General features: G+C 41.0%; 2 protein-coding genes across 18 annotated transcripts in view; one reads left to right on the plus strand and one right to left on the minus strand.

The window, feature by feature from the left end:
• The window catches only part of caska (calcium/calmodulin-dependent serine protein kinase a), a 175,464-nt gene that overhangs the window by 51,079 nt on the left and 98,594 nt on the right, over positions 1-25,791 (minus strand). For 11 of the 16 annotated variants that reach the window (XM_014412508.4, XM_014412513.4, XM_014412516.4 and 8 more), the window contains exons 6-12: positions 16,384-16,486; positions 11,843-12,018; positions 10,692-10,814; positions 8,078-8,161; positions 7,851-7,950; positions 7,430-7,447; positions 6,527-6,648 (exon numbers count right to left, since the gene is read on the minus strand). In XM_014412508.4, the coding sequence (XP_014267994.1) occupies positions 6,527-6,648; positions 7,430-7,447; positions 7,851-7,950; positions 8,078-8,161; positions 10,692-10,814; positions 11,843-12,018; positions 16,384-16,486 (726 nt within the window). The remainder of the gene's footprint in view (positions 1-6,526; positions 6,649-7,429; positions 7,448-7,850; positions 7,951-8,077; positions 8,162-10,691; positions 10,815-11,842; positions 12,019-16,383; positions 16,487-25,791) is intronic. The other 5 variants (XM_014412514.4, XM_014412509.4, XM_014412522.4 and 2 more) reach the window with 1 other exon arrangement.
• Positions 17,316-24,855, plus strand: LOC112436100 (putative G-protein coupled receptor 34). 2 transcript variants are annotated; one of them, XM_076874912.1, is made up of 6 exons: positions 17,316-17,720; positions 18,105-18,653; positions 18,745-21,309; positions 22,475-23,298; positions 23,430-23,564; positions 23,655-24,855. In XM_076874912.1, exons 2-3 carry the CDS (start codon positions 18,133-18,135, stop codon positions 19,304-19,306), a joined length of 1,083 nt encoding a protein of 360 aa, XP_076731027.1. In that variant the 5' UTR covers positions 17,316-17,720; positions 18,105-18,132; the 3' UTR covers positions 19,307-21,309; positions 22,475-23,298; positions 23,430-23,564; positions 23,655-24,855. The 2 variants fall into 2 exon arrangements, with proteins under 2 accessions (XP_076731027.1, XP_024661085.1); XM_024805317.2 differs by lacking the exons at positions 17,316-17,720; positions 18,105-18,653 and having other exon boundaries at positions 19,310-21,309.

Consider the following 25,791-nt stretch of genomic DNA (forward strand, 5'->3'; position numbering starts at 1 on the left):
TCCCTCTGAATAATTTACAGGAAGACATGCAGGTGTTCTTTGGCTGGTGTTCTAATTGTATTTAAATTGAGCCCATTATGCTCATTTCAACTCCATATTTTAACATGGCCTTTACTAGAGTAGCTTTGCATGACTCACAGCTTGAAATAATCCTTTTTTTTTTTACCTAATTCCAGGTGTTAGTGCAGCCCATCAGTTCATCCTCTGTCTGAAATGATCCATTTTAGCTCCCTTCCTCTTCCCTTAAGCAAGCTTGATTCTGATTGGCCATCCCAGGTAGACTAAAGATTTTAACAGGTGGGCGGGGCTTACATGTTTACAGCCAGAGCTCTGCACCTGAGATGATGATATAGAGCCAGTCTGAATTGGAGCACTTAGAGCAGCATGAAGCTCGAACTTTTGGCTTTTTCACTTGAGCCACAGTGAGTATTTCTCAGGGGAAACAACATTGAGATCTGCTTTGTTTCAACCAGAGCCTTGCCTTATTTTTTGGTTTCAAATGCCATGGCTCCAGTGGGAACACAAAGCTGTGCTTCTTCTGGCATCCACTTAATTGTTTCAGTCTCTTCAGTCTGACTTTCTCCTGCCTTCCTGTCTCAGCGGTGCAGCCTTCTCTCTTACAACATTATCATCACTGTTTCCGCTTCACCTCCAGGTTAATTTTTTTTTTTTATATAGAGAAATAGAAGTGTGGAAATATGCAGATGGTATGTAGACTGAATGCACAAACCTGTTGGTTCAGGTGGTTAAGAAAAGCCTGGGTAGGCACAACAGGCTGGTGTGCATGATTCATAAATCCAATTTTACATATGCACTTTTTTGCACAGGGTAACAATGTTTCCACATACATATTAATAAAGAACAGCGTTTATTTGTAGCGTTGGTGAGGCTCAGTAATGACACACAAATCTGGAATGCAGTGTTAATTTTAGTTCTGGATAAGGGAACAGTGACTTCTTTCCATTATAGAGCTGTAGGGGGAAACGAGAAAACATCAGCTATCGCAAGGAATGAGTTGTAAGACACATCTGGTACATTCCTGTAAGTTTCTAATGGTTCATCCACACATGGACATCAGTCCTCTAAACTGGAATGAGGGCTGGCAGACAAAGGAAGAGAGACGTAGGAGAGGAGGGACTGTGAGTCAATAGCAGTATACTGGGGAGGAAGATGCTGATTACAACATTAGGTAGAGTTCCAATGCCTGTACCGCTGTGACAACCTGACATCGCCAGGAAAAAAAAAAGCCCCAAAAGAAACCTACACAGATTGCACGCACACATCTCAAGAGTGCATTTGTATCCAATTCTTTTTGAACAAACTCCTCAAAAGACAAACAGCACACTCCTCAGGAAACCTGAATGGCGGTTGGCACCACGAGTGCGTGCTGTGCCACACGCCGTCCGCAGCCACTGAGCATTTACGCATATTTACTGCGCTCATGTCCTCATGCTTTCAACATCTTTCTGGTTTTGTTGAGTGTTAAGCAATCGTGAGCTGACCTCTGATGGAGTTTTACATAAAAGTGTAGCAAAGACCGAAGTCTGAATTAAGGGTAACAAAAGACAAACCAACCAACGAGACACTCAAAGATATGTGCACAGATGCAGATTTCACTGTTACAGCTGTCACACACAGGCACACATTCGATCATGATCTCGTGACGGCGTGTGCATGTGGCAACAGCCACGACAAACAAGCGACGGCTCTTATTTTATGATGAGAAACAGTGCGATTTCCTCATTTCTTATTAGTGACAAGTAAATGCAGACATCAGTTCCTTGAGGGTAACTTCTTTTTCCTCGCCTCCATTAGCTCGAAAGCCTGAGGAGTTTCGGATACACGAGGAAAAAAGAAAAAAGAAAAATACAAATACAAATGCACTCGACTAAAATGCCTCATTATACATGTCAAACACCAGAAACACACACTGGGGGATGTCGGGTTGACTTCGAATTAGCTTGAGGCATGTCTTGACAAAACTCTTTGTGCTAACACATCAGATGAAGGGAAAAAAAACGGAAGACAACAAACTCACCCAAAAGACAGAAAGTGTAGTGTCACAAAAACACAGCCAATAGATCGCAAACACACAGACATGAGTTTTGTAAGCCAGGAGGCTCCATCCGTTCACAGTCTTCAGGATTTTGTGTATTCCCTCGATGTGCAGGCGACTTTGAGCCGCGCATACAGTGATGAAGGGTGCGCTTGCTGTGAATGGCACTGAGGCCTGACAATACCAGCCATTGTTTATTTTCAATGACCGAGGCTGGCCTGTGATGCTCTGTCCTTTCCTGACTCCCCCTCCTCAGAGCAGGGCTGGGGTGTGAAAGTGGGGGTGAACAGGAGAGATGCATGTTTGACTGTTTCATGTTATTGTGTTGTAAGCAGCTCAAATACAGAGTGTTTGTAAAAGGGCTTGGCACTGTTGACTGGAAACTGTATATTCAAAGATGTGGACAAATTTGTCATTTGTCATTGAAACAATGCTTCATTTCTCCTGAAAAATGGTTCAGTTAAAAGCAGTTATCAAATATATACCTGTATTATCTTTGGGATGTAATAGAGTACAATTATCAAAACAAATGCTGCTGTACGGCCTATTTGTAGGCAAAAACATGCAACTGTAGTTTGATATCATTGTGTACAGTGAACATGGATGAGAGAAAGCAAAGGAGAGAGCTGGTTGAGGAGTTCTATAGATAGCAATGTTAAAGACAAAGGCCATAAGACAATCTCCAAGCAGCTTCATGTTCTTGTGACCAAAGTTGACAATAGTATTGCAAATTAGAAGGTTAATGAGACTGTGGTCAACCTCCTGGGACTCAAGAGGAAATGCAAGACCAGGTTGATCAGAAGCATGGTCTGGATGATTGAACAAGAGCAACGAAATCATCCAAAACCAACGAACCAGTGTGTTCTGATCACACCATCTGTTTAATTTTGAACACTAATGAACATCAAAAACAGGAATGCACCAAAATGCATGCTGATGAGCCCAAAAGCTTCTGGGAGGATGTCCTTTTGTCAGATGAGATGAAACTGGAGCCTTTGACCTTTCAGATGAGCTCTGTGTTTACAGAAGGAAAAAATTAAAGAACACCATGCCTACTCTGAAAACTGGAGCTTGGAGACGCTGGCCTTCAAAGCTGAGACAGCTTGGGCAGTTGCTGCAAAAGGTGGTCCTACAAAATATTCTCCCGAGAACCAGCCTATACATTTATGTCACACTGTGGACATTTGGTTTTGGTCTATATCTTTTGACTTATTTGAGCTATCCTACTAAGTCCTGATGTACTAAATAGAGGACATCCTGGGCTTTCCACTGATATCTCATGTGTTTGGGTGGCCTCTTTTAGCTCCAAAGTGGAAGTTTAACAAACTACAGCGCAGAAATCAGACTAAACAAAGTGGATCAAAGGAAGAGAAAGCACAGCTGCCTCAAAGGCAAAATGATGTGCTCGGAGTCCAACTAAATCTTAAATGTGGTCTGGCCCCTGTGCTGCGATTTTGTGACCCAATACGGTTTGAATGTGGCGCACCAGTTGTAGGTCACGGTCTGCTGCTGTCACCTACGACTCAGATGTTTCTGTCAACATCCCTGAGTCACGGAAACAAGCAGCAACCGGACCATTTGTCAAGTCCAAGCGAGCTGCTGCTGCTGCTGCTGTGTTAAGGACACATCTTAAAAAACAACATGACCTTTTCATAATGCCTCCAGAGGAAAGAGCATCCCCGTGTGTGGAAAGATGCTATTTATGCCTTATATCACAAGCAATGACTGAATCTTATTAAGGGGTTATTTCCACAAAGACATTGTGCCCCCTCCAAAAACACTGGTTGTGAGGTACATCACAGTAGTGGAATGGGGGCACTAAATGCTTTCCTAAAACCCAAAGCATGTTTACAGTGGACCTGTTAGGCTTTTCCTTATTTTCTGTCTTTTATTTATTGTTACAAAAGTTCATGCCTATATTAAACATGTAAAGTTTGAAAGCCATAGCTGTACAAGTTATGGCTGTACGTCAAAAGCTCAGGCTTCTGTCTGCTCTAAATGATCCATTTCACACACTTTTTTTCTACACTAACCTGTGTATGATATCACAGAGAGGACCTATCCCTTTTATAATACAGTACTGTCCCTGACCACAGACGCTGCACGCACCTGCTGTTCAACCCTAAAACATTAAATTGAACTATGAATAATGCAAAACTTCACTATCAGAGGCCAAAGTTAAAAAAAATGCAGAGCTGGAAATGAGCAGAAAAAGGCTTTAATATTCATGCGTGAGGCTGCTTCCAAATCCCCTCGCTGCAGAAAGAGTGGCTGCTCTGTCCAAACCAAACTCACAGACGAGCAGCAGAATAAAGAGGTAATAAAGTTTATAACACATGATTATGTAGCAGTAAGAAACACATATTTTTAAAAAGGTCTTTGTTAACAACACCTGTAAGAAGAGGCTGTGGAAATTGTTTCACAGTAAAACAGAGCTGTAGTATTAAGTGACGATTTCATAGGAGCAGCTGGGCTTATCAACAGTTTCTGTGTATTAACACACTGTACTTTACATGTGATGTTAGGGCTGCTCAATTAATCAAATTTTAATCTAAATTACGATCTGGGCTTTCAATGATCATTAAAAATGACTGAGCCGATTATTAGCACCTCCCTCGTGCTTTACTCTCGCGCTGCTCCGTGTGGCAAATCGAGCGCACCTCTCTGCATTTCGAACACGCGTCACAACAATTAAGAGGACCCGAGGGAAGCTCGGAAAGCTAAGCAGAAGTTATTTGGAGAGGAGAGTGACTGCCGTTGGTTGAAAAGAGAGGTAAAAAAAAAACCTTCAGTGGTTGGAAACATTATGGGTTCGTGGAGTCAGACGTGTGTAAACTTTGCTACGGTGTCGTGCTGCACCACAGAGCAACACTGCAAAGTTCACTAAACATAGATGTTTACATTTTTAATTTATTTTTTATATTGCAAACATTTGCACTGTTATCAGTATTATTTTTTGACAATCTTTAAAGCCATTATTCAACACATTGTTATTGTTAAATAAATATCGTCAAATAATCGAGATCTCAATTTCAGTGAAAATAATCGTGATTATCATTTTTGCCATAATCGAGCAGCCCTATGTGATGTGTTTTCAAAGTGTTCCTGAATTCTTTTTAGAGCAGTGTATTAAAGGATTTCTTGTAAACCTAAGATTCCTTAAAAGCACTAAGTGGAATAATCCCTAATGTTTCTGCTTGACAGCTGTTTAAAGTGGAGATGAAAGGATAGAACAATGAATTTCTGTCAGCCAGTAAAATTACAGCAAGTACAATGCAAGTAAAGAAGAAAAACAAAAACAGGTCCACATATTTACTGAAGTATCGAAAAACACATTTACAGGGTTGTCTGTGAAGGTTCTCAGTCATCCAGGTCATCGTAGTCAAAGGAGCTTGCAAAGAAAAGCGTCCGGACTTCTTTAAGTTGCTTGAAGACGTTTCACCTCTCATCCGCGATTTACGGATTGGTTGGTTTATGACACCAACTCTCTGCCATCTATAATCCAGTTTTGAGTTCCCTCCCCAGACGCCTGAACGCCCACTCACATCCTGGGCCATCTGACCTCAGGAATTCGCATGATAAGGTGGGGCCAGGTTTCACAATGAGCTCACCCAAAACCCTGGCTGATTGGGACCCACACCCAGTTTCACACCTTGGCTCAGGCGATTAGAGGATCATCAGGGGGTCCTTTTGTCCCTCTGTGGGGGGTTACTCCCACTAGGTTTATATCTGGGACTCTCCACCATTTGACCTTAGAACTGAAGAAGCTTCTCGGATGAGAGGTGAAACGTCTTCAAGCAACTTAAAGAAGTCCAGACGCTTTTCTTTGCAAGCTCCTTTGACATTTACAGGGTTATTAATACATCTTTAGATCAAGCTTCATGTGCGATAGAATGGGTGCAGAAGTTTCCGTGCACTGCAACAGCCTAACGTTGGATTTGTAGGCTATGAAAGGCAACCACAGTGGACTCTTTAAAATAAGGGGATGCAACTGAAATAAAATGGACATCTGGCTATACATCTAACATTTGTGCATGCTTTTGGAATAATCATCTGAGTGACAATGACCTGGAACAGAGCTAGTTCTCAATGTCTATTTTTAGCTTAGGCTCAGTTCACGCAGTTCACACATCACTGTGCGATCTGCACAAAACTCCCATCCTTACAGTTAACGACGCACAGTCAACTGTAAACCAAATACCAGAAAATGATATTAAAGTTTCATTTTTTATAAATAATATTAAAAAAAAAAAAAAACTCCCATCCTTACAGTTAACGACGCACAGTCAACTGTAAACCAAATACCAGAAAATGATATTAAAGTTTCATTTTTTATAAATAATATTAAAAAAAAAACAAAAAACTATTAATGGAAAAATACAACAACAAAAATAAAACACACTATCTCCCACTGTTCCAGCTGTTAGAGTGAAGTGTTGACAATCGCTCATTTGCTTGTGTGACACTTACATCGAGCAGTGTGTGTAGATGCTGGTCCTGGAAAACACTGTGGAGGAAATCTAAATCTTTTTCACTGCAGTCCGTCAAAGCGTGGATCTCCTCTAAACTGTCCAACACCTGAGACACAGCACCTGCAAAGCACGCACGTCAGAAGTCCATCAGTCACTCAGCAAATCTGCACAGCTCTCAAGCGCCAAAACAGTTTCTCAGTTATTCAGCCTGGCTGCACTTTCGATTAGGTCTGTCACAATAATGACCTCCATTTCTTTTCAATACTGTTCTACAGTTCAGTTCCTCAGCCACCAAAACTTTGGCCGATTTAAATTTAGCACATCTCTACTTTAAGATCATCAGGGCTGTCTGTGTGAACTCGTCCCTCAGCGTGAGATTATCGTAGTGGGCAGGTGCACAGCTCATTTAGAGAAAATATCTATTTCAAAAACAGAATCTAATTTAGTTTCTTCTACTTATCAGAGTTACAAGACTTAAGTTGAATTTACTACACAGCGCACAATGCATACATGTGCAATGGGACAGAACAAGCCTTAGAGGAGGGGCACAAGAAGATTTTTTAAAAAGAGACTAATTTGATATCAGGTAAGGTTGTGATCACTCCTCATACACGGGCAATGACCTCTAAACTGTTATAACAGCTCCTGTGTTTAAGTGTGGGTTTGTAATATAAAAATAACTACACTTCAGGGATCGTGCCAGAATAAACAGCAGGACTGGCACTACCATTCCAGGACACAACATCTAATCGTTTATTTTAGGTGGCATAAAATGGCCACAACAAAGTTGCTTTTAACAGTTAAATGTGAAACAACATATCAAATAGCAAAGGCAGTTATGGTGACAGGGCTACACAAACTACTACAAAGCACAGCACAGAGAGAACAAACAGGTACCTACGTTCTGCTGCTAGCAGTCCTAGCATGTGGGAAGCATTAAGAAAAATACACAAAAAATGAAAACATTGGCATTGTGCATATGCTGCCATCAACATTTAAACATTCAGAAGCAGTTGCTTCACAAGTGCCTCTGAGATTAACACTGATAAACTGGAAATGATTTGTGTTTTCAGTTGCTGGAATCTGTATGAGACTTAATCTTCATAAAGAGATACTCAGTAGATCCTCTGATTACAGCTCTTGTCTTTGGTGTATATTTAAGAGCTTGTTGCACAAACTTTCTTGTAACAACCTGCACAGGGCCTTACAGAGAAAGGAGAACTCAAACATGAAAAAAAGAGGAAGGAAATTAGACGGAGAACATGTGATTATTTAGCCAAAAAGACAACAAAGAAGAGTTTGACTTCTGTGTCTTTGTCTACCTGAGGATGTGGGATCATCGGAGAAGTCTTGGAGTTCCTCGGGTGGATCTCCGTAGAAGGAGTTGAACTTGTGACTGGACACTGCAGCTAGCACGGCCCCCTGAAACCATAGCAGGAACATGAGCACGTGCATCTGTGGCCCCAGCTACGTATATCATCAATACACACTGAGATGATATCATGAACAGAAGTCTTGAATATTACAATATGATATTGTAATATTAAACCTTGAGCTTCCTCCTGGCGTTGAACTTTCTCAGCTGCTCCACGGTTTCCGGCAGGTGGATTTTGTAGGCATACCGATCCCTCTCCTTAGAAAGAAAACACAGAGAGGAAAATTGCTTACACGAGCTTAAACTGACTTCTTACACTGGGATGATTCTACTGAGTTCTGCTGAGCCATGTTTGGCACTGTCATTATAGCATGGACCATTTATTGGACACTACACTTTGAAAGCAGTGGGCTTTTACCAGTCAGAGAAGGTCAAATGAAAAAGGGTGTGTTAAAGGACATGCATTATGTATGGGCTAAATAATTCATTCACACCTGAAATTAAAATGTTGTCTGTACCTGGAGGACAAGGAACAAAACCCCCCAAACTGTTATGCAGATATAAATGGTAGTAAAATGCACTGGGATCAAAGCAAGACCAGCTAACCCACAGATCACACAATCTGTACAGTGTTCATACTCTGAGGAAATAAAGAATCCACCTGGGAAGATGAAGGCTTGTCCATGTTCTCTTGCAAATCTAATAAAAATTGTCCAATAATTTAATTTTGTACTCTTGAAATTTTCCCAGACTCGTGGTGGACAGTCACCAAAAATTCCAAACATTTCCTCGCCCAAAACTAGCACTTACATTACCCACAATGCACTGCAACAGAAAGTTCAGTTAAAGGCTAAAGCATGAATTAAAGTAATGTGGTTGCAGTCAAACCTTAGGCTTTCAAGAAAGCCACATGTTGCAGCAATGTGGCCTGTTACAGCTTCGATCACTTCTATGTTACAATATGTTATGATGCTTGCTGCTCTATTAACATATGCACTCTGTTCTTCTTTTCTATGTTTCATTGACATCTACAGGAAGGGGTGCCTGAGGAAAGCGGGGAGGATCATCAAGGACTCCAGTCACCCCAGCCATAAACTGTTCAGACTACTTCCATCAGGAAGGAGGTTCTGCAGCATCCGGTCCCGTACCAGCAGACTGAGAGACAGCTTCTTCCACCAGGCCATCAGACTGCTGAACACGTCATAGACACCTCACCTTCACTACTGGAACTTTAACATTATGCACTCCATACTGTATATAAATGCCACTGTTCTGCACATGTCTCAACTCTGTATATTTTTATATATTTTATTTATTGTTTACTCTATTTAATTTGTAAAATATGTGTACACACACACACACACACACACACACACACACACACACACACACACACACACACACACACACACACACACGTAGAAAAATATTTAGTATACACATCCAGAAATGCATATACTATCATATATTGTACATATATTTATTAGTTTCAGATGTAGCCATTCTTGTATTTTGCTTGTTTACATTATTGTATTTTGCACAACTCTGTTGCTTGTGAAGCTCGCACACAAGAATTTCACTCACATGTGCTGTACCAATGTACCTGCACATGTGATGTGACAATGAAAGTGATTTGATTTGATTTGATTTGATTTGAAAACTCTACGTGTGATGGCAGATGCACAGCAGGAGCAGATCGCTGAACTGAGAGTAATTAAATGTCTTCAACATCTTACGACAGACTTTGGAGGGTATAAGTGGCAAAATGTGGCTGGATGTTTTCTGATGCAACTTCCAAAAAGAACTCTTCAGGTGTAAAAACCTATGTGCATTTTAAAATCTATATTCCAGATTATATGTGGAAACAGGTTAAAGGTACAAGTAAACAAACGCTGTAGCATGTTTATCAGGTACTGTTCTGATGAGAACAATAAATCACACAAAGTAACATCACTTGCAGGCAGGCTGCTGCAAACAAAAACGTTATGCCAGAACCTTATTAAGTAACGTGGTTCTGGCTAATTAGCCACATGGCGCTGCCTCACAGTGTTTGTGTTGCCGTCAGGCTGTCAGAAAGCTGCAGTGGGAGGTTTGCCACATTTTTGGTTCTCTGCCTCTGATGTAATTTGGTAAAAAGAAGAATTCAGGTTAGGTTTCATGGACTGCACAACTGTGTGGGTTTGTGTGACATTCTGTTAAAAAGGGGAACGCAATCAACACTAAACAGAGTCTTGCACTGCTCCAGCTCGATCTCTCAGACAAACACTGATGTGTCTAAACTTTAGCAAATCAGGGACACCTATAATGGAGTAAAGTTCAACGCTGAAAGTAGGGGTGTCCTTTAAAACTCAGAGATTTGATTGATGTGTCAGACCACTTCCAGATGAATTCCAAGTCCCTTGGCAGAATTGTCAAGAAATCATTTTTAAGTACCCCTCCATCCCTGCCCACAGAAGAAGACACAATAAAAGCTTCCTCTGACAACACATGACAAGCGCCAACACCACTGAGCTGGCACTTCCTGTCATTGCTTTCCTGCTTGAATAGCTGACTGATCATTGCGTGTCAACTTCAGGCGACGTGGCATTAGTATTCCACTTGTGTCAAAAAAAGGCTAAAAGTTTTACAGAAGTCAAAACTTTGGATACATGTCAGTGCACGCTTACTATTCCTCAAAGGGATAAAATGGAGCCCAGCATAATGGTCAAACTATATCAAATTTGACACAAAGACTTTAAGATCTCACAACACCAACCACCATGGGATGTTTCTCAGTGCCCTGCAGTACCTTGAGCCAGGGGTGGTTAAGAGCCTCGTAGACTGTGATTCTCTCGGCGGGATCCAGCATCAGCATACGCCTCACCAAGTCCTTAGCGCTCTCTGAGATGTGATTCCACTGGCGGGGATTCATCTACACACACAAAAATACCAAAACAGGAATATGAAATCATAAGTGTCATGTTGGCATCGTCCATTTGTCCCTGTGCTATACATACAGCAGTCTCTGGGGATAATAAATGAAGCCAAATACTGCAATCCCTCCAGTGGCCATTTATGTGGGGTGTGATAGTATATATAAATATATATATATATATATATATATACACACACACACACACACACACACACACACACACACAACTGAATTATATATATATATATAATTCAGTTGTATTTGTATTGCCCAGTATCTCATAAAGGTTTAGGTTGCTTCACAGGCATAAAAAACATTTTAAGAAACAGGTGAATAGTCCAACAGATAGAAGTTAAAGGCCAAAATCATATTCAGTGGTATTCGTATTATTATGCACAACTTGACAACAGTTCCAGGTTAAAAGAAGTTGGGTGTTTGGTACAGGATTAGTGTCCATAAAAATAATTTAATTCCATTTTATTTGTATAGCGTCAAATTACAGCAACAGTCGCCTTTATTTTGTAAGGTAAAGACCCTACAATAGTACAGAGAAACGTTCAACAATCAGATGATGCCCTATAAGCAATCATCATATGATTGTTGGGTTATTCTCTGTATGTATTATTGTAGGGTCTACCTGACAATATAAAGGGTCATGAGGCCATGTTGTTGTGATTTGGCACTGTATAAATACAACTGAATTGAACTGAATTAAATTGAAGCAATCACTTGGCAATAGCGGGAAGGAAAAACTCCCTTTTAACAGGAAGACACCTTCAGCAGACCCAGCCATCTGCTCCATCCAGTATTAATAATGCTGTTATTAAAGAGAATGTGTAATGAATGTTAGTATTAATGCTCTAGAGCAGTTTAATAGGAGACTGAACTTTGAAACATCTACCAGATAAGGCATGAATCCACCTCTACAGTGTTTGCTCTTAATGTGGTGATTCTTGTCTTTGTAGGATTTATAAGGAACACACAGCGGCGCTCAGACTGTGGCCGCACTTTGAATGGACCCTGACCTTGTATTTGCCCTTGCAGATGGCTTCAAACAGACGCTCCTTGGTGCCATAAAAAGGGAGACACCCCGAGAGGAGGATGAAGAGGATAACGCCACAGCCCCACACGTCCACGGGTTTACCATACGGCTCTCTCTTCACCACCTCTGGGGCCATAAAGTGGGGAGTTCCTACGCGACCTGGAGTTACAAACAGAGCGTGCAAGTCAGGTAACAGTTCCAAAATAATAACATTTTGACAATAAAACACGCACAGTGAAACTTCCTTGTTGGTTCCCCAATCATTTCGATTCTTATGTTTGCTGAAATTGAAAAGGAAGTAGTTCAAGTTTTATTTCCTTTGTTTTTCCCTAATTACCAACTACCAGAAAGTAATGTCTCACAATCAAGTGAAAAGAGGAAATGATACTTTACTTTGGGTGACTTCCTATTTTGATGCAAACTAGGAAGCGCACGGTTTTCATCCAGGTTTAAAACTAAGACAGTTTCTAATGTGCAGCGTTCTTACATTTCTTACAAGTTCTCAGTAGCTGATACTGTCTACTACTTTATCTGTCCTTTATTAGAGTGAAACTAAAATTATGATGTTATCCCAAGTTAGTTGCAGCAATTTAAATGCTGCAAAACTGTTTAATTACTTTGGTTTCAACAGTCAAACAGGCAGTTAACCAGCTGAGCAGTGCATTTCTCTCCAAGTAAAGACTTTTAATTTAAAATGAATTAATTTAAAAGGTTTAAGAAATTCTACAACTGTTAAGACTGTGAGTCTTTTAGACATCTGCATTTGACAGATGCTGAACAAAATCTGACCCATAAAACGGGTACTTCATTTGTACGGGACATCAGTTACTGTGCATGGGAGTTACTACTGACTCAGAAATAACTGAAATAACCAGCACAAAAACCAATGTCTGGTCAGAATTAGCAACAGCACCAACACACTGATCACACAAATCTGCAAGATGTGGTTGCGATCAGCAGTCTATAAAGGAAGTTGCCAGTATACCTCCTGACAAAGGAAGCCTCCCTCTGCCATGAGCACTCCCACACATGGAAAGTTTGAGCTTTACTCAGACTTGATTTTCTTTTTCTAGCTGAGGTATGGTACACAATGTTTTCACCAAGTTGATACCTTAAGCGTAGTGTGTACAGATTGACGATGAATTCTTAAAAAGCAAAAATTATTAAATTTCCATGTGACAGCTCTCCATTTAAAAGTCAAGTCGGCTGTCAGTTTCTGGCATCATTGAACAAACACTGATACCATCTTAACACAGTGTCATGAGTGTTAAACTGTATTAAGTGCTCTTGACCGAAAGTGGAATTCTGCACCTCCTCCTGTGTTTTAAGGCTTTAGGGCTGTGACTGGGTACACTTTCAGGTTGGATCAGGTGAGGTAGCCTAAAAAGAGAGGTTGCTTTTAAGCAAACAAACAATTGCATCCTATCTCTTTTCATAAAAGCCTTTAACTTGAAATTTAGAGGAAAATATCACAAAGTCAAGAAAAGATGTGAAGGAAAGGACTTTCAGCTCCTGACTGAAATTACCCAGGTTACCTGAAAGCACGATGTGCTGAAAGTATGATCTCCTAAAGATGCACCACGGAAATCCATGTGTTCTCAATGTGTTGTCTTTTGCAAGCTATTTAGCTCCCCCATTACTCATTTAGCATTCATTCATTTCAATTCATTCATTACAACTTAAAAATATCATTATTATATTAACAAATATTACCCACTCTGCAGTCCCCTCATATTTTTGTGCTTTAACTAACATCATTAAGATGAAAACACTTTAAATCTCGCCTTTATTAAAGCATTTAGGATCTCTGAAGTGAAATTAATTCTAAATAACACCAAAATGAGGAGAAAACTATATAAATTGAGTTATAATCACTATCCATCCATCCATTCGCTTCCGCTTCTCCTTCAGGGTCGCGGGGGGGCGCTGGAGCCTATCCCAGCTGTCATAGGGCGAGAGGCGGGGTACACCCTGGACAGGTCGCCAGTCTGTTGCAGGGGCTAACACACAGAGACAGACAACCATTCACACTCACATTCACTCGCACATTCACACCTAGTGGCAATTTGGATTATCCAATTAGCCTATCCCCACAAGCTGCATGTCTTTGGACGGTGGGAGGAAGCTGGAGTACCCGGAGGGAACCCACACAAACACGGGGAGAACATGCAAACTCCACACAGAAAGACCCCGGCCTGATGGTGGAATTGAACTCAGGACCTTCTTGCTGTGCAGCAACAGTGCTAACCACCGTGTAGGGCTGCTCGATTATGGCAAAAATGATAATCACGATTATTTTCACTGAAATTGAGATCTCGATTATTTGACGATATTTATTTAACCCTTAAGACCTACTATAGAACCAAGTCCGCCAGAGCTTATATTATTTTTTTACATGTTGTAGTGCCATTTGTGGGAGCATTTCAAGTTGCTATACAACTGTTATAGCCCATATTTTAATAATATGTATGCATTAAGTCCACAGTAACTACATTAATTGCAAAAAAAGTGCAATAAACTACAAAAAAATTGAAAATCGTTTTTTGTATTTTGTACATATATTTCTACTTGGAGAAATATAAGAGGTTTATCCCTCAAAGCTTTAAATACAAAAAAGTTGCAAGAAATAGTTTACAACAACAGGAAATTTATTTTGAGTGTCTTCATAGTTTTATTTTGGAGATACACCAATTTTTATATACTGCAGGAAAAACGAAAAAACAATCCTATGATGCAAATTTGCAAAGAAAACAGCATGTGCATCAAAATAAACTATTTCCAGCAGTGCAATTTGAGTTCTAAGCATCCCAGCAACTATTCAGAAAAGTCAAACATGACCAGTATAGGTTTAAGGCCTACAAGTAAAAAACTACAATTTCCGCGAAAATGACATCACTTCCGGTTTCGGCCAGGAAATGGCGGACATGTGATAGTGTCTGTTTCACTGTGGGAAGTGTTACGAACAGCTGATCGGATCGGCAAAGCGTGTTTCTGGAATATTATGTTTTTGTTCCTGCAAGCGCTTTTTATGCAATTTTTGCAAAGCTATATGTGGAACGAAACCGTGACCGAGGACAAGCTGATGGCATCAGATGTAAGTACAACTCCTCCGGTTTCATGTGCAAAACAAATTATTGCGCTAGCTTACACGTTCAGGTTCTACAGGGATTTAAAAAATAGTTACACAAAACGGAGCGTGCTGCTCTGACGGCTTTAAAGGGTTACAATGACTTTAAAAAAATAATATAAAATAGTGTGCAACACCACTGAAGTTTTTTTTAACCTGTCTTTTCAACCAACAGCAGTCACTCTCCTCTCCAAATAACTTCTGCTTAGCTTTCCGAGCTTCCCTCGGGTCCTCTTAATCAGCGGTCTCCAACCTTTTTTGCGCCACGGAGCGGTTTATGCCCGACAATATTTTCACGGACCGGCCTTTAAGGTGTCGCGGATAAATGAGGGAGGGGCTAATAATCGGCTCAGTCATTTTTAATGATCGTTGAAAGCCCAGATCGTAATCGTGATTAAAATTCGATTAATTGAGCAGCCCTACCACCGTGGCACCGTGCTGCCAAGAGTTATAATCACTATAATCATTAATTCACTCTGATAAACCCACCTTACAAAGTGTTTCACACAGGACACAACTAATGAAGCTCCATAATCTTTAAAAATCATCTGTGGGTTTAACAGCTGTTGAGATTTAAAAAAATATCCACATATTAGCGATGCATAAGAGTAACACAGTAATACAGAATTGACTTGCCAACATCGCCTTTCCTTATATAAAGAACGCTCCAGAGTATCCTCTGCTCAAGAACATGAAGGAGGCGCTAAAATATCTTGTATCTTATACTACAGCATCTTGGTCATTTCACTTTTGCTCACTGACTATTTCACTCCAACCAAAGTCTTCTTTACCAGTGAGATGTGGTAGCTTAATGACTTAAAGGCATGACTTTCACCCAGGGGAGTGCACTGTCTCTGTGAATGGTCATTGGGGCTCAGGACAGGTTTCTGCCTGTTGTAGTTTTAAGTTGTTCATTTATGAACTGGAATCCATGAATAAACAATTCAAATGGTTTCCAGCTTGTAATTGTTTCCAGTCAGCCAAATTGGAAGCAAAAAATATGTCCAGTAAACTTTTGGCAGATCCTATTAATGATGTACTGATGAATGTACACGCTCAGTTATCATGAATATCATATTCTATAATTTCAAGTAAAGTATTTATATATAATATGCTGGGAAAGTCACTCTAAATTATATCGATATGCGTCATAACTATGTGTTTTTCTCAGTTCTTCTTTATGTCACAAGAGTCATAAACCCTGTGTCCCTTATGTCACAAGTGTTTAAATGGTGTCTTCAACAATAAGTTCAATTATGGAGCAGAGACGTGTTCTGTCTCTTTGATCCCATCTTAGTGGAACTTTTCCCACAAGTCAGAAAAAATAAAAATCTCCCTAAACAAATGGTGACAAGGCATGCAGGGAGAATCCAGCTGTGTTGTGGTGTTTACTGTACCTCCTGCCACCAGTCCTGACTCTCCGAGCTGGATCGCCACTCCGAACCCGCCCAGCTTCACTGGAGCCGAGTTCTCTTTAGATGCCAGCAACACGCAGTGAGGCTGAGAATGAGAGAATGGAGAAGGAAACAGAGATTTTAGCAAATTAAAGAGTGAAATTCTCCTATAAATAACAGACATTAAACGAGCCAGACACACCCCAAACCACCACCCACCACGGCCACACACAAATAACTGAGAGTGTGGGAAGATCAGAGTAGGAAGTTTGCTGTAGTGTCTTTATACGACTCCAGTTATTTTAAATACAACGTTGACTTTTGCTTTTTTTGATCATGCTGTCGTCACACGCCATGAAAACACAGATCGCTATTTTCTTCCCAAAGCATCAAGTAATGCAACCACAACATTTCAGTCGAGCAGTTTTGCACATGGCAACACCTATTTAGATTCACATTTCATTTCATTAACATTTGTGGTCATCTGCAGCATCCTTTCTATGATATAGTGTTACTTTGTGGTTTAATGTGGACTGATACGGATCTGAAAAACAGCAGACAGAAACAGTTTTACCGTGCGGTAGCTGTTGAACGGAGTATTAAAATTTCTGCTTTTGCTCAGACCTTTCTAAATTCTTTCTAAAAATCTTACGTGAGGACATTAAATACCATTTTGAAAAGGGGGGGGGGGGGATTACCACAGTTGACCACACTCTGCAGATTCCTCCAATAGCCAGAGTCCAAGGTGGAAAGCATACTGTACACAAGTGAAGCATGCCCTGTGAGTATTTCCCCTCATATGTATAATCAGAAGGCCTCTCTCTCTCTCTCTCTCTCTCTCTCTCTCTCTCTGCTTCTGTATGGTGCTCGGAAGAAAAGAGGGGGGCTGACCACAGTATGAAATTTCCTCTGTGCAACATTACCGCATTCTGCACTTCAGCATTTCTGACTGCACAGCTGTGGACAGGCGCTTATCTTGAAAGTGAGATAGGACAGTTAGGGAAGCCAAAAAGAAAAAAAAGAAAAAACTGAAGCTGAGTCTACACAGTACTATTCTGTGACGATGATAGTATTTGCTCAACGCGAGTTGGACTACAGGAGAAAATCGAACATGAGATGACACAAGGAACTATTTCCATTTTTTCAGAGCGGCAAATTTGGATTTTTCCTGCATGTTCAACTTACAGGGATATCCTGGAGTACCTTAGAGGAAGACAAAAAGACTGCAAAACCTGTAAGTGTGTATGTGTGTGAGGTTGGAACTGATCCTCACCGTTCACACAGCCCTTTACACAAAGAAAGGAACGCATACTTCTTTTTTAATGAACTCCAGTAACTAGGTGAGTGTTTTGAAAAGTTCCTTTTTTTTCTTTTTTTTTTTCACACTCCTGTGCAACACCATCGCGCTGACCTTTGAGTTGAGTAAGCAGTTTCCTTTTACTGCTATTTCATTTACTGATCTTTTGATATACTTCTCTTGAAGTAAACTGACTGAGCACATACACATCATTTTAAAACTGCTTGGCTGCGGTAATGTGCAAAAGATACCAAGGAAATCTTGAACAGGTTATTCACATGTTTCTAGGGCTTTCCAGTTCCTGAGGTTATGATGGTAAGATTGTGTTTTGCAGGGCAGATTAATGCTCACACCCACAAACCTGTACGTATGAAAGCCCTTTCCCAAAATGCAAATTATTCCATGTGTGCCCCTCATCTGTTTGCAGGACTGTCAATCCCCTGAAAAAAGACACCATGGCAAAAAACTTCTCCTGTAAGAACCAAACAACAAACTTAACCCTTGACCCGTGTGGAGATGACGACACACTGCAGGTCCTGCTGGCAGTGAGCTACTCTATAATCTTCATCCTGGGTCTAGTCGGGAACCTGGTGGCTCTGTGGGTTTTCTTCTGCGTCCACTCCAAGAAGAACTCTGTTCGAGTGTTTCTCATTAACATTGCATTGGCAGACCTGCTGCTGGTGGTCTGTCTGCCATTCAGGATACTCTATCACAGCCAAGGTGACAAATGGAATCTGGATCCCACCGTGTGTAATGTAGTGGGACACCTCTTCTACATGAACATGTACATTAGCATCACTCTGTTAGGGCTGATCAGTGTGGATCGCTACTTTAAGATCCACCAAAGTGTAGGAATGCAGCACCAACTCTGCTCCACAAAGCTCAGCTTCGCCCTGTGTGCCATCGTCTGGATTGTGTCCACTTGTATCATTTCAGTGATGGTGTCATCAACGAATGACTCTCCACATGTGAGCAGGTTGGTAAAACCTTTAAATCTTCTTTTTTTTTACCTTACTGCAGATCTGCAGTGGCCAACTTGTGTGACAAAATGTATTTCCTGTGTCCAGGTGTTTCCACTACAAGAAGCTGGATAATACAAAGTGGAAGGCTTACATCAACATGTGTATGGTGGTTCTTTTTTGGTTAGTCTTCATCTCTCTCATGATGTCCTACGGGAAGATCGCACTCAAGCTGCTGAGGACATCACAAGCAAATCCAGATCTGCCCAACTCCACTCGCTACACTCGAACGGCCAAGAAGTCCTTCTTCATCCTCTTTCTCTTCTGCATCTGTTTTGTGCCCTATCACGTGGTCAGAGTGTTTTACATAAAAACGCAGATCACAGACACTTCGTGTTTCTGGATGTGTGTCGCTGACAAAACCAACGAGGTGGCTCTGCTGTTTTCTGCCCTCAACAGCTGCCTGGACCCTGTCATGTACTTCCTGTTATCTTCTTCAGTGAGGAAGGAGGTGCTGCGCTTGGTGAACAACATGATCTGCTTAAGAGATGTTACAGGCATCAGTGGGAGCAGCTCCACTGCTGAGATGGATAGTAGAAATGTAAGGACTGACAGAGAACACCCAAACACCAGTCTAATTAGTAATACAAAGATAGAAAGCGGTTTATAAATCCCCACACAGCAGAGCGATAACTCTACTGACGTAAACGTAAATATGACAGAAGCCAGCAGAAGAAGAGGAGCGTGACAGGGCAGCTGCTGCTCTTGCCTGTGCGCCTTTACTTGGTGCTTACCTAAGAAAAACCTTTGAACTAAGGCTTATTTTGAAAAGGTTTAGGACAACTTCGCATTATTTTATGCAGAGGAAAAGTACTGGCTCTGTTACACTGTAGGGCCTATGATTAGTCCTGTGATTAAACATTTGTGTCATGATGGGAGTGGGCTCTTTCCACTGAGCCTCAATATATAAGACTTGGAACGACAGAGGAATATCTATCTGCACCAGAAACTTGGACACGCAGTGACAAGGAACACTGAAGCTGGTGGTCCCGCAAGTTACTGTGGGTTTTGTTTTCTGTAACAAACCCAGTCTGTAACTGGGTTTGTAGATGTGTCGTCTTCGATGGTAAAGAATCCCCCAAAATTCCTGAGACCCACCTCTGGAAACTTTTTTCATGTAAATCCGTCCTTAATGTTACGAGTAATCCTGCAAATTAAAAAATATGTCCTTTCTTATTATAGAGAAATTTGAATGTACTTGTGTGCCATGAGACATTTTGAGATTTCATCATCAGCATCGTTTTGATGTTTGAATCCAAATAGTTTCAAAGATGGAGGGCAAAGTAGTAGGGCAACCCCTCACCACACACACACACACACACACACACACACACACACACACACACACACAGAGCTAGGGGTGTTTGACTTTGCCAGATGTGACAGTAAAAAAGCAAAAATAAAAATACTTAAGTCCATCAAAGGCAGGACCACTTGGACTTTAATGCTTTTTTTTTGCATAAGCTGATGTTTTCATACTACACCGCTCGAGTGAAACTGAACTTAATCGGGGACTGAGCAGTTCCTTTCACACCCATATGCTGCATTAACCTAGTATAAGCACTGATAAACGAGAGACACAAACCACAATTACACAGATAGAAACATGACAACAAGTCAATACTCTTCCCCTCACTGCATTTATCAAAACATTTGTCACATGCTCTTTAAATATAAACGTGTGTGTGACCCTGCAGATGGCCATATGTCACTAACAAAACACGCTGAAGACAAAGTGAAGGAAAGGTGATGGGAACTTTGCAGATTTGATCAAAGCCTGAACTTTATGATATTTATAACAGCATTAGAAAAAAAAACCAGGGAAACGCCTACTGAGGTGAAAGCATGGGGCTTCACTGTTAAATACCACTTCTCACAGGGCAAAATGCCTTTTACGTATTAAGAAAAGCTCTGACATTTACAGAAGTCTGTTTTCAAAGTTTGTTCTGGATCTTGGTGTGATTTATTTCATAAAGCTTATGTTAATGTGCCAAATTGTGCTTTTCGAAATAAAGTAGGATATAAATAGTCCTGTGCTAATCAATGTTTATCATGCAGTGTGTCCCTTATTATGGAAGGGAAGTGTGTGTAGGAACCAAACAACTCTTTCTGCTTCTCATCTAGAACAACAGCGCCACCCCAAGGCAGAAAAGGGACAGTGTTTAGACATTTTTGCAACCCAAGCCAAACATTGTGTGCAGAAAAGATGAACGGATGAGTAAATAAGCAGAAAGATGGAAACTAATTTGAATGAGAGAAATTATTTATTTTTATTTAAAAGTGAATATCAAATTGAATCACTGATTTGAACGCTTAACATGCAACACACAACTGCTCCTTATTTTCAAGTCATACACAGCATACCCTGAAACCAAATGAGGAAGCCTGCTAGACAAAACATAGTATTCTAGTTACGAAAATACCACACCCCACCGACAACTTGCCATTTACAATAAAGCGCCACTTCGACAAGGAAGACACTGCAGAGAAGCAGCGTGTCATGCCTGCTGTTAAAACCACCGTTTCTACTCTACCCTCAGAATACTTCACATGGGGCAGTGTCATCTGATGCCTGCAGCCTTTTATTGAAACATCTCAGAGGACCTGTTATTGGTATGTATCATGAAGCCAAACGCATCTCTGAGCAATGTTGTGTTAGTCAAGTGCACTTAATTTGTTAAATGTTACATTTTATCACTTTGAAAGAAAGAAAGAAAGTATTGCTGACAATTTTGTTGCTTTTCCAACAACTTGTACTGAGAAGTGCTGGACATTCAAGTTAAGACTGGAGAGCATCATCATCATCTCCTCACCGATCAAATGTTAAACCTACAGGAAACTGTCATCTCTGTGACCTACTTCTTTAAATACTTTATGGTGTTTTACACAGGAGCATATCAGTTTCTCCAGTCATCCCTGTAAAACGTGCATTAAAATGTGTCTATTTTACAAGCCTGACACTTCGGTATTGCCCATTCTCTAAGCATACAACTCTGATATAAGACGACAAATTTAGTTAGACTGCTTGCAAAGCTCAGGTTAACCCTTTAAAGCCTGAACTGTAAAATAATTGATGGAAAATTCAAAGTTTTTGTTTTTGAAAATGGAGTGTTTGTTTAACCTCCTGACAATTAAAAAAAAATGTTATTCAAAATAAATTTTGCATGTTTTAGTTTTAATTTATATAATATTTGCTACATCTACGCACAGCAGAACTGTAGAAGAGTAAGTTAAACTATGCAACTAAAGAAAGTACATGTTGGTTTGAGGAGTTCTGCACCCACAGACACCAGTGCACTGACAAGCCATGCACATAACACATAAGAGGTTAGCTTCTCACCCAGAAAAAAAAAACTAAAATAACATGCTAGCCTGCAGTGGGTTACTAAGATATCATGAACTGTCATGATCCCACACCTCTCACACTCGGACACATGCTGTGCCTGAGTTATGCTCTCAGCTGGAAACCTTAAACTCTTTTTAACCCTGTGCTGCAGCCTTCAGAGCGGTTCGGGCTGTGCCCACCGTACGTTCAGTTGCACGTCAGGTTAAGGTGTACGGTTAAGAAGGGTTTCTGGTCAAGTCTATATTTACAACATCTGACTATCTGAGCTGCTGATTTTGGAGCTTTGTCACTGAATAGACTCAAAGTTCCTCATAGACATTCTGAAGTAATGGTCAAGTCTGATTTTGCTAAAAAATAAGTAAATAAAAATGTTTTGACAGTTCAGGAAGCCTTGATGTCAACAAGATTTAAAAGCCAGCTTCTGTGTTCTAGATCAAATGGAGGGCACGTTTCCATCAGAAAACACTTCGTCCACCACCTGTAACTTCTCCCTCTGCCCGACTGCTGCAACGTTATATTTCCTTCCCTCCGTCTATGCGCTCCTCTTCCTCACCGCCCTCCCAGGGAATGCACTCGCTCTCTGGGTGTTCCTGCGGTGCATCTCCAGCTTCTCCCCCATCCACATGTATCTGTGCCACCTGAGTATATCCAATGTGTTGTTGTCCATCACCACGCCCTTCCTCGCAGCCTACTATGCCGAAGGCTTGGTCTGGGGTCTGAATGATGTCCTGTGTCAGCTCGTCCTGCACGGCATTACCCCGGTGCTCCACGTTAACATCTATATAAGCTTAATGATGCTCACTTGGGTGGCCCTCAGCCGCTTTGCGTCCCTAATCCAGAACACCCACGCCTCGAGGCCCAGCGCCTGCACCACCCTGCTGCCACACACCTTCTTTGCTAGCCTCAAAAAAGTGTCCTTCGCCAACGTCGTGTGCATCACTGTGTGGCTAATGTCAGTGGGGAGCATAGTGCCAGTGACTGCTTATTACGCAGTGCACGAGGCTATGAACCAAACCACCAAAAGTGACAAATCAGGACGTGGGAAGGTATGCTACAGCCCTGCTGTGGAACTCGGAGGCAGTATGTCTCAAACTGCCACTGTGGTCATTACAGCCTTCTTCTTTGTTATGTACCTGCTGGTGCTGCTGTCCTACGTCACGGTGCTGAGGCATATCCGGCGCTCACGTCGCAACACACCAGTCACAACCTCCCAGAGACTGCTGAGCAGGGTGTTCCGAAACATTGTGGTCATCCAGGTGGCTATGAGTAATTTTATACTTTAAAATAATGTTATTGTTTAGTCACTTAATTCCCTCCTCTTGAGCCAAATAAATTTCCAATATACTTCACATATTTCATTAAATTTTAAAAAACCAACTCCACACAGGTCATTCTTTCTGTTTGCCTGCTGCCGCACCATATCTTCAAACCCATCTTCTTTTCTCTGGTCCATAAAACTCCCCTTCAATGTTCCCCCACCAAAGAAACTTCCAGCTGCCACCCATTCTCCGGCATTATCGAGGTGACTGCTTTTCATATACAGATTGAAAGTAAAAATGTCCCACAGTATGTGGAAATCTGACATGATGATGGTTTTCTTGTCCCTCTCTAGCTGAAGAACTGCCTGTTTCTTCTTGCTGCACTGAGAAGCTCAACTGACCCCATCATGTACTTTGTGCTGGACAGGACATTCCGCAATAAAACCCTCAACATTTTAAGGTGGAACCAGAAAAACTCCACAACACTGCAGGTGTTCTGCTCAGGTACAGGAAGTGCCACTCCGAAGTCCGAACAGCAGAAGGAGGAAACCGCAGTTTGTGGCACTGTGGAGTGCAGTCATGCAAGTGTTATATAGTTAATAATACTCATCTTTTGACTGCATGGGAAAGCAAACGTACTCAAGTTTCTGCTTACAAAGCAGCTCATGAAAAAACTCGAGCAGTGAGTAGGAGAAAGGTAGTGGCACAACACTTCCCTTTTCACAAGTCTGTATCATTACTACAACTCAAAGCAAGAAGTTCTTGGTCAGTTTGAGTAACACGGTCAGTTTCAACCAAATACACCAGGACTGCATTCACAGTCTAAATTTCTCTCTCGTGCAGCTTTAATCCAAGTTTTCATTTAAATGATGTCCTCGTTATGTCTGAGAGTATCTTATTACTTCACAAAGAAATCAGCATATCAGACACGCGCTGACCAAACGTTAACAGTTAAAGCTCAATGTCCTCTGTGCAGTGATCTTTTAATATCAGCACTCGCCACTGGCCACACGTGCTCTGTCCTGCTGTGCTTCAGCCATTGCTCGGCTGTGAGACTGCAGGACTGCACTAAGATAACAGAGCACCAAGAACATGTCAGACTGTCAGTCCCTGAAAACTTAAAATGTAGAAATGTTTTTTAAAAAGTTAAGACTTTAAAAGAACTGCACGCATACACACACGCATTAGTTGAACCTGAGGAATAAACTAAAGAAATTCCAAATTTCATTTTCCTGTATTATCAGGTTGGACCACCTGTGACAATGGAGCAGCCTAAAGTAGCTTTCAGTTGAATATGGATACTTTGGTTGTGGTGTTACTGTTGTTTGTGAAGCTCTGTGAATTACACTCCTTTGCTTTGTGATATCCTTACTTGTGTTTATTTGAAATGAAGTCTCAGTATATTGAAGTTAAAGTACTCTGTGCCTCCAGCTGCATTCTTTCCCTCCCTCTCTCTCTGTAACCGCTTCTACACATTCACACTCTGGTCCTACTTACATTTCGCTACTGTTGCAAAGTTTTTTTTATATCATGCAATAAATATGTGTATGTCCTGTATCACTTTGTGCTCTGTCTGTTTCTATATACTCACAGCATTTTCTCAGTCCCATTCAACATACCACACAATCACACAGTGCTTATATTTATAGCTAACGTTCACACACTCACTCAGATAAATACATTAGGGGTAAAATATGTGTTTCTTGGAGGAAGCCCCACGCTCGCTCAATCCTTAAGTGAAACCTACACTGGGACGGCATGTGTCGCCACATGGGGATCAAACCACCGACCTATTGACTATTGGTAGACAATAGTGTAGGTTTCACTTGAGGACTGAGCGAGCGTGGGACTTCCTCCGAGAAATTTTTAATTGTCTGACACTTCTATCTCTGCATCCTGGTAAAACTGCTACCGTCTTCTATATCAGTGTACGGTGGAACTGCATTGATTGCGACATAAAAAAGAAAAAGTCACCAGGCAACAGTTCGGTATGCGCAGCGAGGCTCTGACAATTCAGTGTTAATTCAGTTTCGGGAAAACTTTGATGTCTTGTGTTTAGGGAAGTTGCTTTTTTAAATATGCATTTAAGGTAACAACAAATAGATTTGTGCTTGTCTGCCCCTGGAGTTTACCAGCCCAGGTGCATCTAAGCAAGATTTCTGCTCAAACATTCTGGACGTTTAAATCTTTGTGTTTTAGAGGACCATTAGGAATTATGGTTTTCTCAACTTATTGAGGCTGGCTGCAAAAAAAGAAGGCAAGAAACATCTAAGATTAGTCAGTCAAGAGCTTAGAAACAACACTTCTAAACCCGAAGTGCAGCTTAGTTTTTGAATTCTTGACAAACACCTCTGACTGTTCTACGGTCATGAAAACAATTTTTTTTTAAAAAAGAAAAGAAAAGGAAAATCCATAAGAGAAATACTGCAGCTAAAAGTAGGTTTTTACTTTTGAATCAACTCCTTATTTTTCTGTTGTTGCTACTATTTC

Source organism: Maylandia zebra, linkage group LG16 (genome assembly GCF_041146795.1).
Source record: "Maylandia zebra isolate NMK-2024a linkage group LG16, Mzebra_GT3a, whole genome shotgun sequence".
NCBI lineage: Eukaryota > Metazoa > Chordata > Actinopteri > Cichliformes > Cichlidae > Maylandia > Maylandia zebra.

What these genes read in the sequence shown, in the direction of transcription:
- LOC112436100 (XM_024805317.2), top strand. Translation starts at nt 22,480, where the DNA reads ATGGAGGGCACGTTTCCATCAGAAAACACTTCGTCCACCACCTGTAAC. An exon ending in GAAACATTGTGGTCATCCAG is followed by an intron (nt 23,299 to 23,429) that starts GTGGCTATGAGT and finishes AACTCCACACAG; the next exon opens with GTCATTCTTTCTGTTTGCCT. An exon ending in CATTCTCCGGCATTATCGAG is followed by an intron (nt 23,565 to 23,654) that starts GTGACTGCTTTT and finishes GTCCCTCTCTAG; the next exon opens with CTGAAGAACTGCCTGTTTCT.